This window comes from Triticum aestivum, chromosome 6B (assembly GCF_018294505.1).
Source record: "Triticum aestivum cultivar Chinese Spring chromosome 6B, IWGSC CS RefSeq v2.1, whole genome shotgun sequence".
NCBI classification, from domain to species: domain Eukaryota; kingdom Viridiplantae; phylum Streptophyta; class Magnoliopsida; order Poales; family Poaceae; genus Triticum; species Triticum aestivum.
In genome coordinates, this window is record NC_057810.1 from 359,452,714 (window position 1) to 359,466,798 (window position 14,085).

A 14,085-nucleotide genomic window follows, 5' to 3' on the forward strand; every position below is an offset into this window, starting at 1 on the left:
TTCAATGGTGAACATCACTATGTTGATCATATCTACTATATGATTCACGCTCGACCTTTCGGTCTCCGTGTTCCGAGGCCATATCTGCATATGCTAGGCTCGTCAAGTTTAACCTGAGTATTCTGCGTGTGCAAAACTGGCTTGCACCCGTTGTAGATGGACGTAGAGCTTATCACACCCGATCATCACGTGGTGTCTGGGCACGACGAACTTTGGCAACGGTGCATACTCAGGGAGAACACTTCTTGATAATTTAGTGAGAGATCATCTTAAAATGCTACCGTCAATCAAAGCAAGATAAGATGCATAAAGGATAAACATCACATGCAATCAATATAAGTGATATGATATGGCCATCATCATCTTGTGCTTGTGATCTCCATCTCCGAAGCACCGTCGTGATCACCATCGTCACCGGCACGACACCTTGATCTCCATCGTAGCATCGTTGTCGTTTACGCCATCTATTGCTTCTACGACTATCGCTACCGCTTAGTGATAAAGTAAAGCAATTACAGGGCGTTTGCATTTCATACAATAAAGCGACAACCATATGGCTCCTGCCAGTTGCCGATAACTTCGGTTACAAAACATGATCATCTCATACAATAAAATATAGCATCACGTCTTGACCATATCACATCACAACATGCCCTGCAAAAACAAGTTAGACGTCCTCTACTTTGTTGTTGCAAATTTTACGTGGCTGCTACGGGCTTAGCAAGAACCGTTCTTACCTACGCATCAAAACCACAACGATAGTTCGTCAAGTTAGTGTTGTTTTAACCTTCGCAAGGACCGGGCGTAGCCACACTCGATTCAGCTAAAGTGAGAGAGACAGACACCCGCCAGCCACCTTTAAGCACAAGTGCTCGCAACGGTGAAACCAGTCTCGCGTAAGCGTACGCGTAATGTCGGTCCGGGCCGCTTCATCTCACAATACCGCCGAACCAAAGTATGACATGCTGGTAAGCAGTATGACTTGTATCGCCCACAACTCACTTGTGTTCTACTCGTGCATATAACATCAACGCATAAAACCTAGGCTCGGATGCCACTGTTGGGGAACGTAGTAATTTCAAAAAATTCCTACGCACACGCAAGATCATGGTGATGCATAGCAACGAGAGGGGAGAGTGTTGTCCACGTACCCTCGTAGACCGTAAGCGGAAGCGTTATGACAATGCGGTTGATGTAGTCGTACGTCTTCATGATCCGACCGATCCAAGCACCGAACGTACGGCACCTCCGAGTTCAGCACACGTTCAGCTCGATGACGATCCCCGGGCTCCAATCCAGCAAAGCTTCGGGGATGAGTTCCGTCAGCACGACGGCATGGTGACGATGATGATGTTCTACCGGTGCAGGGCTTTGCCTAAACTCCGCGACGATATGACCGAGGTGGAATATGGTGGAGGGGGGCACCGCACACGGCTAAGGAATGATCCGTAGATCAACTTGTGTGTTATGGGGTGCCCCCCTGCCCCCGTATATAAAGGAGCAAGGGGGAGGGGCGGCCGGCCAAGGGAGGGCGCGCCAGGGAGGAGTCCTACTCCCACCGGGAGTAGGACTCCCTCCTTTCCTAGTCCAACTAGGAGACCTTCCATGTAGTAGGAGTAGGAGAGAAGGAAAGGGAAGAGAGAAGGGAAGGAAGGAGGGGGTGCGGCCCCTCCCCCTAGTCCAATTCGGACTAGGCCTTGGGGGCGGGGCGTGGCCTGCCCTAGGCAGCCCCTCTCTCTTTCCCGTATGGCCCAATAAGGCCCAATACTTCTCCCGGCGAATTCCCGTAACTCTCCGGTACTCCGAAAAATACCCGAATCACTCGGAACCTTTCCGAACTCCGAATATAGTCGTCCAATATATCGATCTTTACGTCTCGACCATTTCGAGACTCCTCGTCATGTCCCCGATCTCATCCGGGACTCCGAACTCCTTCGGTACATCAAAACTCATAAGCTCATAATATAACTGTCATCGTAACGTTAAGCGTGCGGACCCTACGGGTTCGAGAACTATGTAGACATGACCTAGAACTATTCTCGGTCAATAACCAATAGCGGAACCTGGATGCCCATATTGGTTCCTACATATTCTACGAAGATCTTTATCGGTCAAATTGCATAACAACATACGTTGTTTCCTTTGTCATCGGTATGTTACTTGCCCGAGATTTGATCGTCGGTATCCAATACCTAGTTCAATCTCGTTACCGGCAAGTCTCTTTACTCGTTCTGTAATGCATCATTCTGTAACCAACTCATTTGGTCACATTGCTTGCAAGGCTTATAAAGATGTGCATTACCGAGAGGGCCCAGAGATACCTCTCCGACAATCGGAGTGACAAAACCTAATCTCGAAATACGCCAACTGAACATGTACCTTCGGAGACACCTGTAGTACTCCTTTATAATCACCCAGTTACGTTGTGACGTTTGGTAGTACCCAAAGTGTTCCTCCGGTAAACGGGAGTTGCATAATTCTCATAGTTACAGGAACATGTATAAGTCATGAAGAAAGCAATAGCAACATACTAAACGATCAAGTGCTAGGCTAACGGAATGGGTCATGTCAATCACATCATTCTCCTAATGATGTGATCCCATTAATCAAATGACAACTCTTTTGTCCATGGCTAGGAAACATAACCATCTTTGATAAACGAGCTAGTCAAGTAGAGGCATACTAGTGACACTATGTTTGTCTATGTATTCACACATGTATTATGTTTCCGGTTAATACAATTCTAGCATGAATAATAAACATTTATCATGAAATAAGGAAATAAATAATAACTTTATTATTGCCTCTAGGGCATATTTCCTTCATATAGTTCATCACGAAGTTCTAGCAACTTGGTTATGGTGACTAGAGAACTCTGTCAATCACTATCTTATCTGGAAGATTAACTCCCACTTGATTCAAGTGATTGTAGTACCCAGACAATCTGAGCACATGCTCACTGCTTGAGCTATTCTCATCCATCTTTTAGCTATAGAACTTGTTGGAGACTTCATATCTCTCAACTCGGGTATTTTCTTGAAATATTAACTTCAACTTCTGGAACATCTCATATGGTCCATGGCGTTCAAAACGTCTTTGAAGTCCCGATTCTAAGCCGTTAAGCATGGTGCACTAAAATATCAAGTAGTCATCATATTGAGCTAGCCAAACATTCATAACGTCTGCATCTGCTCCTGCAATAGGTCTGTCACCTAGCGGTGCATCAATGACATAATTCTTCTGTGCAGCAATGAGGATAATCCTCAGATCATGGATCCAATCCGCATCATTGCTACTAACATCTTTCAACATAGTTTTTCTCTAGGAACATATATAAAACATAGGGAAACAACAACGTGAGCTATTGATCTACAACATAATTTGCAAAATACTATCAAGACTAAGTTCATGATAAATTAAAGTTTAATTAATCATATTACTTAAGAACTCCCACTTAGATAGACATCCCTCTAATCATCAAAGTGATCACGTGATCCAAATCAACTAAACCATGTCCGATCATCACGTGAGATGGAGTAGTTTTCAATGGTGAACATCACTATGTTGATCATATCTACTATATGATTCACGCTCGACCTTTCGGTCTCAGTGTACCGAGGCCATATCTGTATATGCTAGGCTCGTCATGTTTAACCTGAGTATTCCGCATGTGCAACTGTTTTGCACCTGTTGTATTTGAACGTAGAGCCTATCACACCCAATCATCACGTGGTGCCTCAGCACGAAGAACTTTCACAACGGTGCATACTCAGGGAGAACACTTATACCTTGAAATTTAGTAAGGGATCATCTTATAAAGCTATCGTCGAACTAAGCAAAATAAGATGTATAAAAGATAATCATCACATGCAATCAAAAATATGTGACATGATATGTCCATCATCATCTTGTGCCTTTGATCTCCATCTCCAAAGTACTATCATGATCTCTATTGTCACCGGCACGACACCATGATCTCCATCATCTTGATCTATATCAATGTGTCGTCACATGGTCGTCTCATCAACTATTTCCCTTGCAACTATTGCTATCGCATAGCGATAAAGTAAAGCAATTATTTGGCGCTTGCATCTTATGCAATAAAGAGACCACCATAAGGCTTCTGCCAGTTGCCGATAACTTCAACAAAACATGATCATCTCATACAACAACTTATATCTCATCACGTCTTAACCATATCACATCACAACATGCCCTGCAAAAACAAGTTAGACGTCCTCTACTTTGTTGTTGAAAGTTTTACGTGGCTGCTACGGGCTGAGCAAGAACCGTTCTTACCTACGCATCAAAACCACAACGATAGTTCGTCAAGTTAGTGTTGTTTTAACCTTCTCAAGGACCGGGCGTAGCCACACTCGGTTCAACTAAAGTTGGAGAAACTGACACCCGCTAGTCACCTGTGTGTAAAGCACGGCGGTAAAACCAGTCTCGCGTAAGCGTACGTGTAATGTTGGTCCGGGTCGCTTCATCCAACAATACCGCCGAACCAAAGTATGACATGCTAGTAAGCAGTATGACTTGTATCGCCCACAACTCACTTGTGTTCTACTCGTGCATATAACATCTACGCATAAAACCTGGCTCTGATACCACTGTTGGGGAACGTAGTAATTTCAAAAAAAATCCTACGCACACGCAAGATCATGGTGATGCATAGCAACGAGAGGGCAGAGTGTTGTCCACGTACCCTCGTAGACCGAAAGCGGAAGCGTAAGAACAACGCGGTTGATGTAGTCGTATGTCTTCACGGCCCGACCGATCAAGCACCGAAAGCACGACACCTCCGAGGTCTAGCACACGTTCAGCTCGATGACGTCCCTCGAACTCCGATCCAGCCGAGTGTCGAGGGAGAGTTCCGTCAACACGGCGGCGTGGTGATGATGTTGATGTTCTACCGTCGCAGGGCTTCGCCTAAGCACCACTACAATATTATCGAGGAGGACTATGGTTGAGGGGGGCACCGCACACGGCTAAGAGATCAATGATCTATTGTTGTGTCTAGAGGTGCCCCCTTGCCCCCGTATATAAAGGAGCAAGGGGGGAGGCGGCCGCTCAAGGAGGAGGGTGCGCCAAGGGGGGAGTCCTACTCCCACCGGGAGTAGGACTCCTCCTTTCCTTGTTGGAGTAGGAGAGAAGGAAAGAGGGGGAGAGGGAGAAGGAAAAGCGGGATGCACCCCTTGTCCAATTCGGATCAGAGGGGGGGGCTCCTTCCTTTTGGCCTCTCTCCTCTATTCCCGTATGGCCCAATAAGGCTCATATACTCCCCGGCAAATTCCCGTAAATCTCTGGTACTCCGAAAAATACCCGAATCACTCGGAACCTTTCCGATATATGAATATAGTCGTCCAATATATCGATCTTTATGTCTCGACCATTTCGAGACTCCTCGTCATATCCCCGATCTCATACGGGACTCCGAACTACCTTCGGTACATCAAAACACATAACTCATAATATAAATCATCACCGAACTTTAAGCGTGCGGACCCTACGGGTTCGAGAACTATGTAGACATGACCTAGAACTATTCTCGGTCAATAACCAATAGCGGAACCTGGATGCCCATATTGGTTCCTACATATTCTACGAAGATCTTTATCGGTCAAACTGCATAACAACATACGTTGTTTCCTTTGTCATCGGTATGTTACTTGCCCGAGATTTGATCGTCGGTATCCAATACCTAGTTCAATCTCGTTACCGGCAAGTCTCTTTACTCGTTATGTAATGCATCATCCTGCAACTAACTCATTAGTCACATTGCTTGCAAGGCTTATAGTGATGTGCATTACCAAGAGGGCCCAGAGATACCTCTCCGAAAATCGAAGTGACAAATCCTAATCTCGAAATATGCCAAATCAACAAGTACCTTCGGAGACACCTGTAGAGCTCCTTTATAATCACCCAGTTACATTGTGACGTTTGGTAGCACACAAAGCGTTCCTTCGGTAAACGAGAGTTGCATAATCTCATAGTCATAGGAACATCTATAAGCCATGAAGAAAGCAATAGCAACATACTAAACGATCAAGTGCTAAGCTAACGGAATGGGTCAAGTCAATCACATCATTCTCCTAATGATGTGATCCCATTAATCAAATGACAACTCATGTCTATGGCTAGGAAACTTAACCATCTTTGATTCACGAGCTAGTCAAGTAGAGGCATACTAGTGACACTATGTTTGTCTATGTATTCACACATGTATTATGTTTTCGGTTAATACAACTCTAGCATGAATAATAAACATTTATCATGAAATAAGGAAATAAATAATTTGCCTCTAGGGCATATTTCCTTCAGTAAGAACATCTAGCAGGGCAAGAGGCATTCATAATACCTCCTTCCTTGAAATATCGAGCTTTAAGGACACAGGCACACAGGGAGGAGGGAACTTGGAGAATACGCCATGCTTGCTTCGCGAGAAGATCTTGGTTGAACGCTTCGGGGTCTCTAAAACCCATTCCTCGCTCTCCCTTGCCAGCACACATTTTTTCCCAAGAGATCCAGTGCACCTTGCGCTCACCATTCACCGCACCCCACCAGAATTTTGAGGAGATAAAGGTCAGATTCCGGCACATCTTCTTCGAGAGGTGAAAACAGGTCATCGAGAAGCGAACTCGATCGAATGAAACCCAACGAGAAAAAAAAGATAAGAACGAGCCGAGCTAGTAGCTCCAGCGCGAGGGGCAAAAGCTTGAACGAGACAGAAGAAGCACTCGCACCATGCGAGATACATCAGTTGTTTGGTTTGTAGCATTAGGTTATCACGCCTAATCTTAGTCATGTCATAACATCATAGACATGTGTTTGGTTTATTGCCACATTTTTTTAGCTGCATGGTCCACATGTCATAAGCTAACTTTTCATCAAATCGTGCCACATTTGTGGTTGCCATTATATTAGCCACACTTTTTATGACGGCCACAATTTCTTTAAGATTAATTGTGGCAAAGTTAGTCATGATCCAAACATGCCCATAGTCCCCACAGCTGTGGAGGAGGTTTGAACTTGGGAACGTATTTGATGCACCGGAGCATTTGATGCTACCTGTGCACCCGGTCTCTATAACTACCATTTGAAACATTGAAAAAACATTGGGCCCATTCTGATCATCAACATATTTTGTCATTTTCGTTTCCCATATTATGTTTTGACTTTGAATCTGAAAAAAAAAATATCATGATGTATTCTTGTTACAATTACAACATCAAATATATTCAAACTTATTCGACATTTGTAAGATGGCTAAATCAACGAGTGCATCGGTAGCATCAAATGGACCAGTGTACTTAGTTGTTTCCCGTTTCAACTTCTTCCATGTGGTGACCTGTAGCGGCTCCCGGCCACAATGCCTCTAAGATTACTTTTGGCAAAGTTAGCCATGAACCAAACATGGTCGTAAGCTCACAGCAGAACATCAATGCTCCCCCTAAAAAAATGCAGAACAATGATCCTCTGCGATTTAGACTTCGAAGTCACCCTGAATTCTCAGCGAACAACCTACCTTGTGCCAGCTGCTTTCCCGCGGTTTCAACTTCAGGGATCAATTCCAGGACATGGTACAGTAGCGGGACACCGATCTATGACGTCGAGGCGAGCTGGGATTGATTCCTTCCTGGAGAATGATGGGGTTGGATTTTGTTTGCTTCAGGGCACGACAATGCTCCTTGCTTGGAAGCACAGCGAAGGGAGAGGTACTCATTTCTCAGTGCTGCAGTGCAGCATGATGTTGCTGCTGCAGACAACCAATATGACAGTACAAGGGAAAAGATGGCATGGCATGGCATGCCTGTAAAAAGTCTCAGGGGTGAGAAAGACATGATCAATCGGTGAGGTCATTGCCTCTTCTATACTGCCAACAACCACAGAGGGATTTTTCTTTTCAGCGCTGTGGTGTAGGTAGATTTATTTTCTGACATCATGAACTCCTATGAACTATGATTTGCTTCTGCAACTAGTATTTTTTATCAGGACAGAATTCGAGAGTAAATTGATACTGCTGTCGGCAGATGCTGGTTTTAAACATATAATAGTACTCATGTTTGGCAATAACCAAATTTTGGACCAAAGAAACATGAGTAAATTGTAGAAAACCGCCGCGGCTGGGGTATCAGAAAATCATCATCTTTGATTAAAAAATCCAAAAAAAAAACACCACTTGTAAGATTTGCTCGTTTAACCAGTTTTCTGACCGCTTGGGCCCACCTGTCGGGTTGACGTGGCACCTATAGACGGCGTGGGGGAGACGGGCGTTAGGCCGTTGGCCCCTGGCGGTTAAAACAGCCCAAAACAGTTAGCCTCTCTCTCCTGGTCTTTCCTCTCTCTCCCTGACTCGCCGCCGCCGTCTCCACCATATTTTTGCCATGGTCATTTTTTGAGCAACTGGTAGGAGCGCTGCCTTTTCATTGCCTTTTCATTAAGAGGGAAATATGTACATGTTGGCATGTTTTGGAAAGAACGGGTACATGCCGGAAACCCCACAAATCATGCCCTAACCCCATATGCGAACTACTCCTGGTTGTGGTATACTCTTGGTCGAAAGGCCAATTCCCTATGTCTGATGTCCTCGAAGGTAAGATGAGCCACCTTGATGTACATCGTACGCGTGCCGTTGAGGACACAACGGTTCCGCTCCTTCTAGGCATTCCACATACTGTAGATTAGGTAGCCGCTGAGGCACCTCCTTTGACCATCATCCAAATGCCGCACACATCCCTCCCACCATGTGTCCACCGATGGTGAGGTGGATGCCATTACCGGTGAGAAATGTCCGTCCGCCCAAGAGAGCACCAACAGACGGATCGCCGAAGTGAACGGGCAGCCCAGAGGTGGAGGCGGTCTCTGGGGGCCTAGGGCAGAGCTGACAGACAGGGCCTAGGGCGAGGCGGTTGGCCGTGAGGATCCTGTTGTCAAGGACGGGCCAAGAGAAAACTCTGCACTTCGGCTCAGCATGCGCTCGCCAGATTTTGTCAGCCGAGAATCATGTATGTGAGCCAATGAATTGCGACGTGTAGGTGGAACTAGCCGACTATTCACCGCTGGCATGCCTGTTCCAGGAAATGGAGTCAGGTCGAAATGGAGCCATGGTTTTGTGGAAGGATCGGTTGGAATCGTCTGTGAAAGCATCCCCCCCATACAGAATTTCAATGTGACTTGGCCTGCATTTTCTCTGAATTGTTTCTCTTCAATGAGGACACAAAAATTGCCTACTGCCTCTTGTTCCTCATCACAGTCAGTCCTCGGTACCAATTTGTAATCATGAACTCCTATGAACTATGATTTGCTTCTGCGTCTATTTTGTATCAGGATAGAATCCAAGAGTAAACTGATGTTACTGTCAGCAGAATCTTGCTTTTAAACATATAATAATACCCCTGTTTGTCAATAACCAAATCTTGGACCAAAGAAACAGGACATGTCCACATTCACAAATTATTACTATCATGTAAGGAAATAATTGGGAATGAATTCGCTATGGTCTCCATTATTGCTTGAACCTTGTAGAAGCACACAATCAGCAGGTGATGTTGTACAATGGATAACTCATAACAGAATAGTTAGTGCACACAAATGTGCGCAGTCATGAAAACCATATACATCAAGATAAATAAACTCAAGCCTCAGTCAGCACAATCATGAATTTTAGTGAAGCTATATACACTCTCCAAACAGGGAACACTCACTCACACACAAGATTCTCAAATTCTATCCACTAGATCAGTCATGGGGACCCTCCAAGCTTTGGTGGAGTCATGAGACTTTTCGTCAGCCATATCGCGGTCTCTCTAGATGAGACAGCTCCTTCGCCAAACGGTCGAAGAACACCTGCGAGCTCATCAAGCCTCTCCTGCTCCAGTAGCTTTGCACATATCTCAAGAAGTGACTCTAGAGCATCAGCTCTCTGCTGCACTATGTTCAGATGATCAAACTCGGCAGGTGCGCTGCCTGCATTTCCCAATTTTAGCGTGCTCACTGGTGATGATTCCTCCGTGACAACATCTACATCACCCATGCCTTGTTTTACTCCTTGACAAGACTCTGTCTTCACACCCTTCCTGTGCTCTTGCACCACTCCAATCGTCATTTCATCATTTGGTATCGGTGCCTCATTAACCTTTTGACTTGCACTGTTAACCGGCGCAGCCTCTACTGGACTGCGGGTTCTGATAGTTTTAAGACGTATTGTCTCATCAATCTGTCCATCAGTTGTTGCTGCCAAATTCTCCTCTACATGTTGAGGTGATAAAACATGAGCTGTTAGCTCTTGCTTGTTTCTGGCTTCAGGATCCACTGACATTTGCAAAATGCAGGCATCCTGGGTACCAACAGTTGATAGATCTGAATAGTTTGTCGACCTGTCTCTTGTTTCTGATGTTTGCTCTGCTGCTGCTTGTAATGCTTCGCTGGATCCGCTGGCTTTGCCGACTTTCTTTCTGCCGCCACTTGGTTTTCTTGACTGCTTGTCTCCCAGGTTACTCTTGTTGGGTTTTACTGGAAGGTAGATTGGAGAGCAGTTGACTGATTCAGCCAGATATGGCTGGAAATATGGGTGTCTCAATAGCTCCCCAGCCTGTAAAATATATATTCATTTAATTTGCATGCTATTCATGTATCGACGGCTTTGGTTGAAACAGTTGAACAAAGCTTCTGGTACTTACAGTTGGTCTATGTTCTGGATTTTTCCTCAGCATACTCTTAACTATCTGCTTCCTGTGAAAGAATGCTCAATTTGGTAAAAACAAAGTTGATCCGCCAGTACTGAGAGATCATTTAAAATGAGGTACTCACAGTGACGATGAGTATATTGGGGGCATTGGGGATATTGACGATCTGTTTATTTTGTTGACTAATGTTGCCATGTCCTTCACACACACATACAAGAGTATTTCATGAGTTGCCAACATATGTAGAGAGAAACTGAAGCAGGTAATCAAAAGATTGTGTTGTATGAGCACTAACTGTAGCTTTGAATGCAGAGCGGTGTGCTAAAATCTCGAACATACAGCAACCTGACAGGAAAAGAAGAAAGACAAGCTTTTTGAGCAGCTGTTTAATTCTGTCAATCATTATCACAGAAGACTAGAGTTAACTTCAACAGAAATGGTAGTGGGAGCTCACCAAGCGACCATATATCAGATTTGTAACCATAAGGTATGTCCGCGAGTATTTCTGGGCACATGTAGTTTGGGGTTCCTACTACCTGAAAAACATAAATTTGAAAAGTGAGAAGTGGAATCTGGCCAGTCGTTTATATATATCTTACTTGGGTCTCAGTACATGTTTGAAACATACTGAAATGCTATGTATTTATTTTCATGAACATTTATTCATGTTATATAGTTTTTGCTTTCATGTTTAACTGTTGGTAATGAACTGAGTGGAGATGGAAAACCATATTTGAAGATTAAAAGATCGAAGTATTAATTTATTTTTTGAAGAAGTTTTACATGAATGGTGGTTACGCTCGTACATTCCGTACTTCACTGTGACTATACGCTAGTAACGGGTGGTTGTAAATGACTGAACGTGTCCTGTCAGTTACATGTACATCAATAATAAGTTAGCAAAAGGTTGAGGCGTACCGACGAGGCAAGATCCTCCATGAGTAATTTTGCTAACCCGAAATCAGCTGTTCGGAGAGAGAATGAACACGCACGTCATGATATTTTTCATCTGAGCAATGAAGTTGTGCAGTAATTTGAGCCTACAGATATATCTCTTACCAAGTCGTATGTTGTTATCCTTGGTTAACAAGATATTGGAACACTGCAATGCAACAGGTGGTGAGGAAAATGTTAGGCGATGCTAATGCCTTGGTAGTGGTAGAAATGATGAATCCATGGGGGCCGGCTGTGTTATTTTACCTTGAGGTCACGGTGGAGCACGCGGTTGCAGTGCAGGTAGTCAAGGGCCAAGAGCAACTGTGTGAACCACCGGCACACCCTCTTCACATTACACAAGCACCAAACATACAGTGAGTTTGTGAAGCCTGAAGAGATATTTTCTACAGTACTGCTCATGGCTGTAGGAGTAGTATTACTGTTCATCTGATTACAGTAAGTAGTAGTGTTGGTACCTCTTCCGAGAAGAGGACGCCTCTTGCCTTCTTGATCCTCTGCGCCCTGTGAATTGGACGTTAGTGAAAGCAGCAGGTAATTAAGGTGAGCAGAGAAACGCAGGGCGAGGAGGCAAAGTGCAATGAGATGTTCTTACATGTCACCTCCTTCGCAGTAACTTGTGACGATGCAGACGGAGGTCCCCTGCAACCACGAAACAGATTCAGTTCGGTCTTGGCGACGAGAGGAACACCCACCCCAATCAAAATTCTAGTCTAGTCTAGTCTAGTTTAGAAGAAGAAGAAGAAGAAGAAAAAGAAGAAGAAGAAAAATGTGTGGTACCTCGTCGACCCATCCGTCCTTATACTCGACGATGTAGGGGTTGCTGAGGCTGGCCATGAGGGACATCTGCAGACGGACGGACAGCTGAGCTAAGGCGTGGGATTTGCGAGGGTTTATTAAGGTGATTGAGTGATTACCTCCTGGTAGGCGGTCCGCTGGAACTTGTCGTTCTGCTTGGTCAGCCGGATCTTCTTCATCACGTACCTGCTTGGTCAGCCAGCCAAAGATTGGGTTGGTTCAACGGCGGAGAAGAGAAATCTATCTGAAGAAGCGAGGCTGCGGCTGCAGAGGAGAAGGAAGATTGAAGAGAAGAAGTAGAACCTCTTCTTCTCGGCCTTGTGGTGGACGAGGTAGGCGGTGCCATAGGCGCCCCGGCCGATCTGCTCCACCACCTCGTACTGCTCCATCGGATTCCTCTCTCTCTTGTGGCGAAGTCAGTGTTGCTGGCGGTGGCGGCTGGGCGCGTATAAATGATTCTTCGATGGCGCTCAGGTGAGAACAGGACACGGGCACGGCGCTGCCCCTGCTGATGATGGTCGCGGAGAGGAGAGGAGAGCGTGCATGCACTGCACGGCTGCACGCGGCCCGTGTCCACGCGTATGGAAGTGGCGCAATAATGGCCGGCGCGTTCCCTCGCTCTCTGTGTGTCGGGTTGGGTGTGGTCGAGGAGGAAGACGGAGACCAAGGAAGCAGCAGCAGCAGCCCGTGTGTTTGTTAGCTTTCCCTTGATTTTAGGGGTTAGGGCGTGCTTTATGTGGAGCTCAACTAATTAATCCGTCGTCGTCGGTTTCATCATTTCATTCTCTGGCGGTCGCGGCGCGGTGCAGCGTGCATAGAGTGAGTTGAGTAGTGGAGGAAACGTTGCGCCTGCGGGTGCTGGAGTGGGCTCCTACTGACTCACGGTGGATGGAGTAGTATTTTCTCTCTCTCTTTTTTTCTTTAAAAAAAGAGTCACACATGTATTAATAACATCAGCAAACGTGGCATCTCTCTCAAGTCTGATGAAAGAGAAATCCACTCAGAGAGAAACGTGTGCGTGTGCGTGTGGGGTGGGGTCGGCTGCTCCTGCTTGCCTTTTCCCTGTGAAAAGAGCACCGACCCTTTGATCTGGTATGCTCTGGCTGGCATGCAGAAGAATCAAGAAAGGTTTCTCCGTTTCACACTGTCCATGGCATGTGACAACTGTAAATGCCGTCAGCTCCACTCCACTCGCTGGTGTGTGTTTAATACTCTATGGATAGCCAGTGTAATAAGTACAATGGCGAGCAGTTTTACCTTGTGGCCCCCCATGCAGCAGCACTTGCATGTGCATTTCCTTGTGCGGCGTGCAGTGCAGCGTGGATCGCCGCCAGTGCAGTACTAGTACAAGTCAATGTCCAGATTTTGCGCCACGGCGGTCTGCACGCAGCCCTGCTCTCTCTGTGCTCCGGTGAACATGCTGACTGCGACACAAGACAAGGGCACTAGTAGGCGGCGAAACAAATTCACTAAATGAACTCTCCACCAAAGTATTTCACCCGGCTAATCTTTTTAGACAGCGTCCCACGCATCGGCGCTATACTACACTGCATAGCCTCTTGTCTGATCGGTGCTACACGCCTCGCGGTGTGGCATCCCAGGGGCTAGGCCGGGCCCCACCCCTAGTAAAGTAGCGCACAACTCA

General features: G+C 45.8%; 1 protein-coding gene across 1 annotated transcript; it reads right to left on the minus strand.

The window, feature by feature from the left end:
- Nucleotides 1-9,563: 9,563 nt before the first annotated feature.
- Nucleotides 9,564-13,159, minus strand: LOC123137155 (serine/threonine-protein kinase Nek6). Its single transcript, XM_044556763.1, has 13 exons — nt 12,744-13,159; nt 12,560-12,626; nt 12,423-12,488; nt 12,238-12,284; nt 12,101-12,146; nt 11,889-11,969; nt 11,748-11,790; nt 11,607-11,653; nt 11,143-11,224; nt 10,984-11,033; nt 10,813-10,886; nt 10,683-10,734; nt 9,564-10,594 (listed from the first exon to the last, which is right to left on the minus strand). Exons 1-13 carry the CDS (start codon nt 12,827-12,829, stop codon nt 9,746-9,748), a joined length of 1,590 nt encoding a protein of 529 aa, XP_044412698.1. The 5' UTR covers nt 12,830-13,159; the 3' UTR covers nt 9,564-9,745.
- Nucleotides 13,160-14,085: the final 926 nt, after the last annotated feature.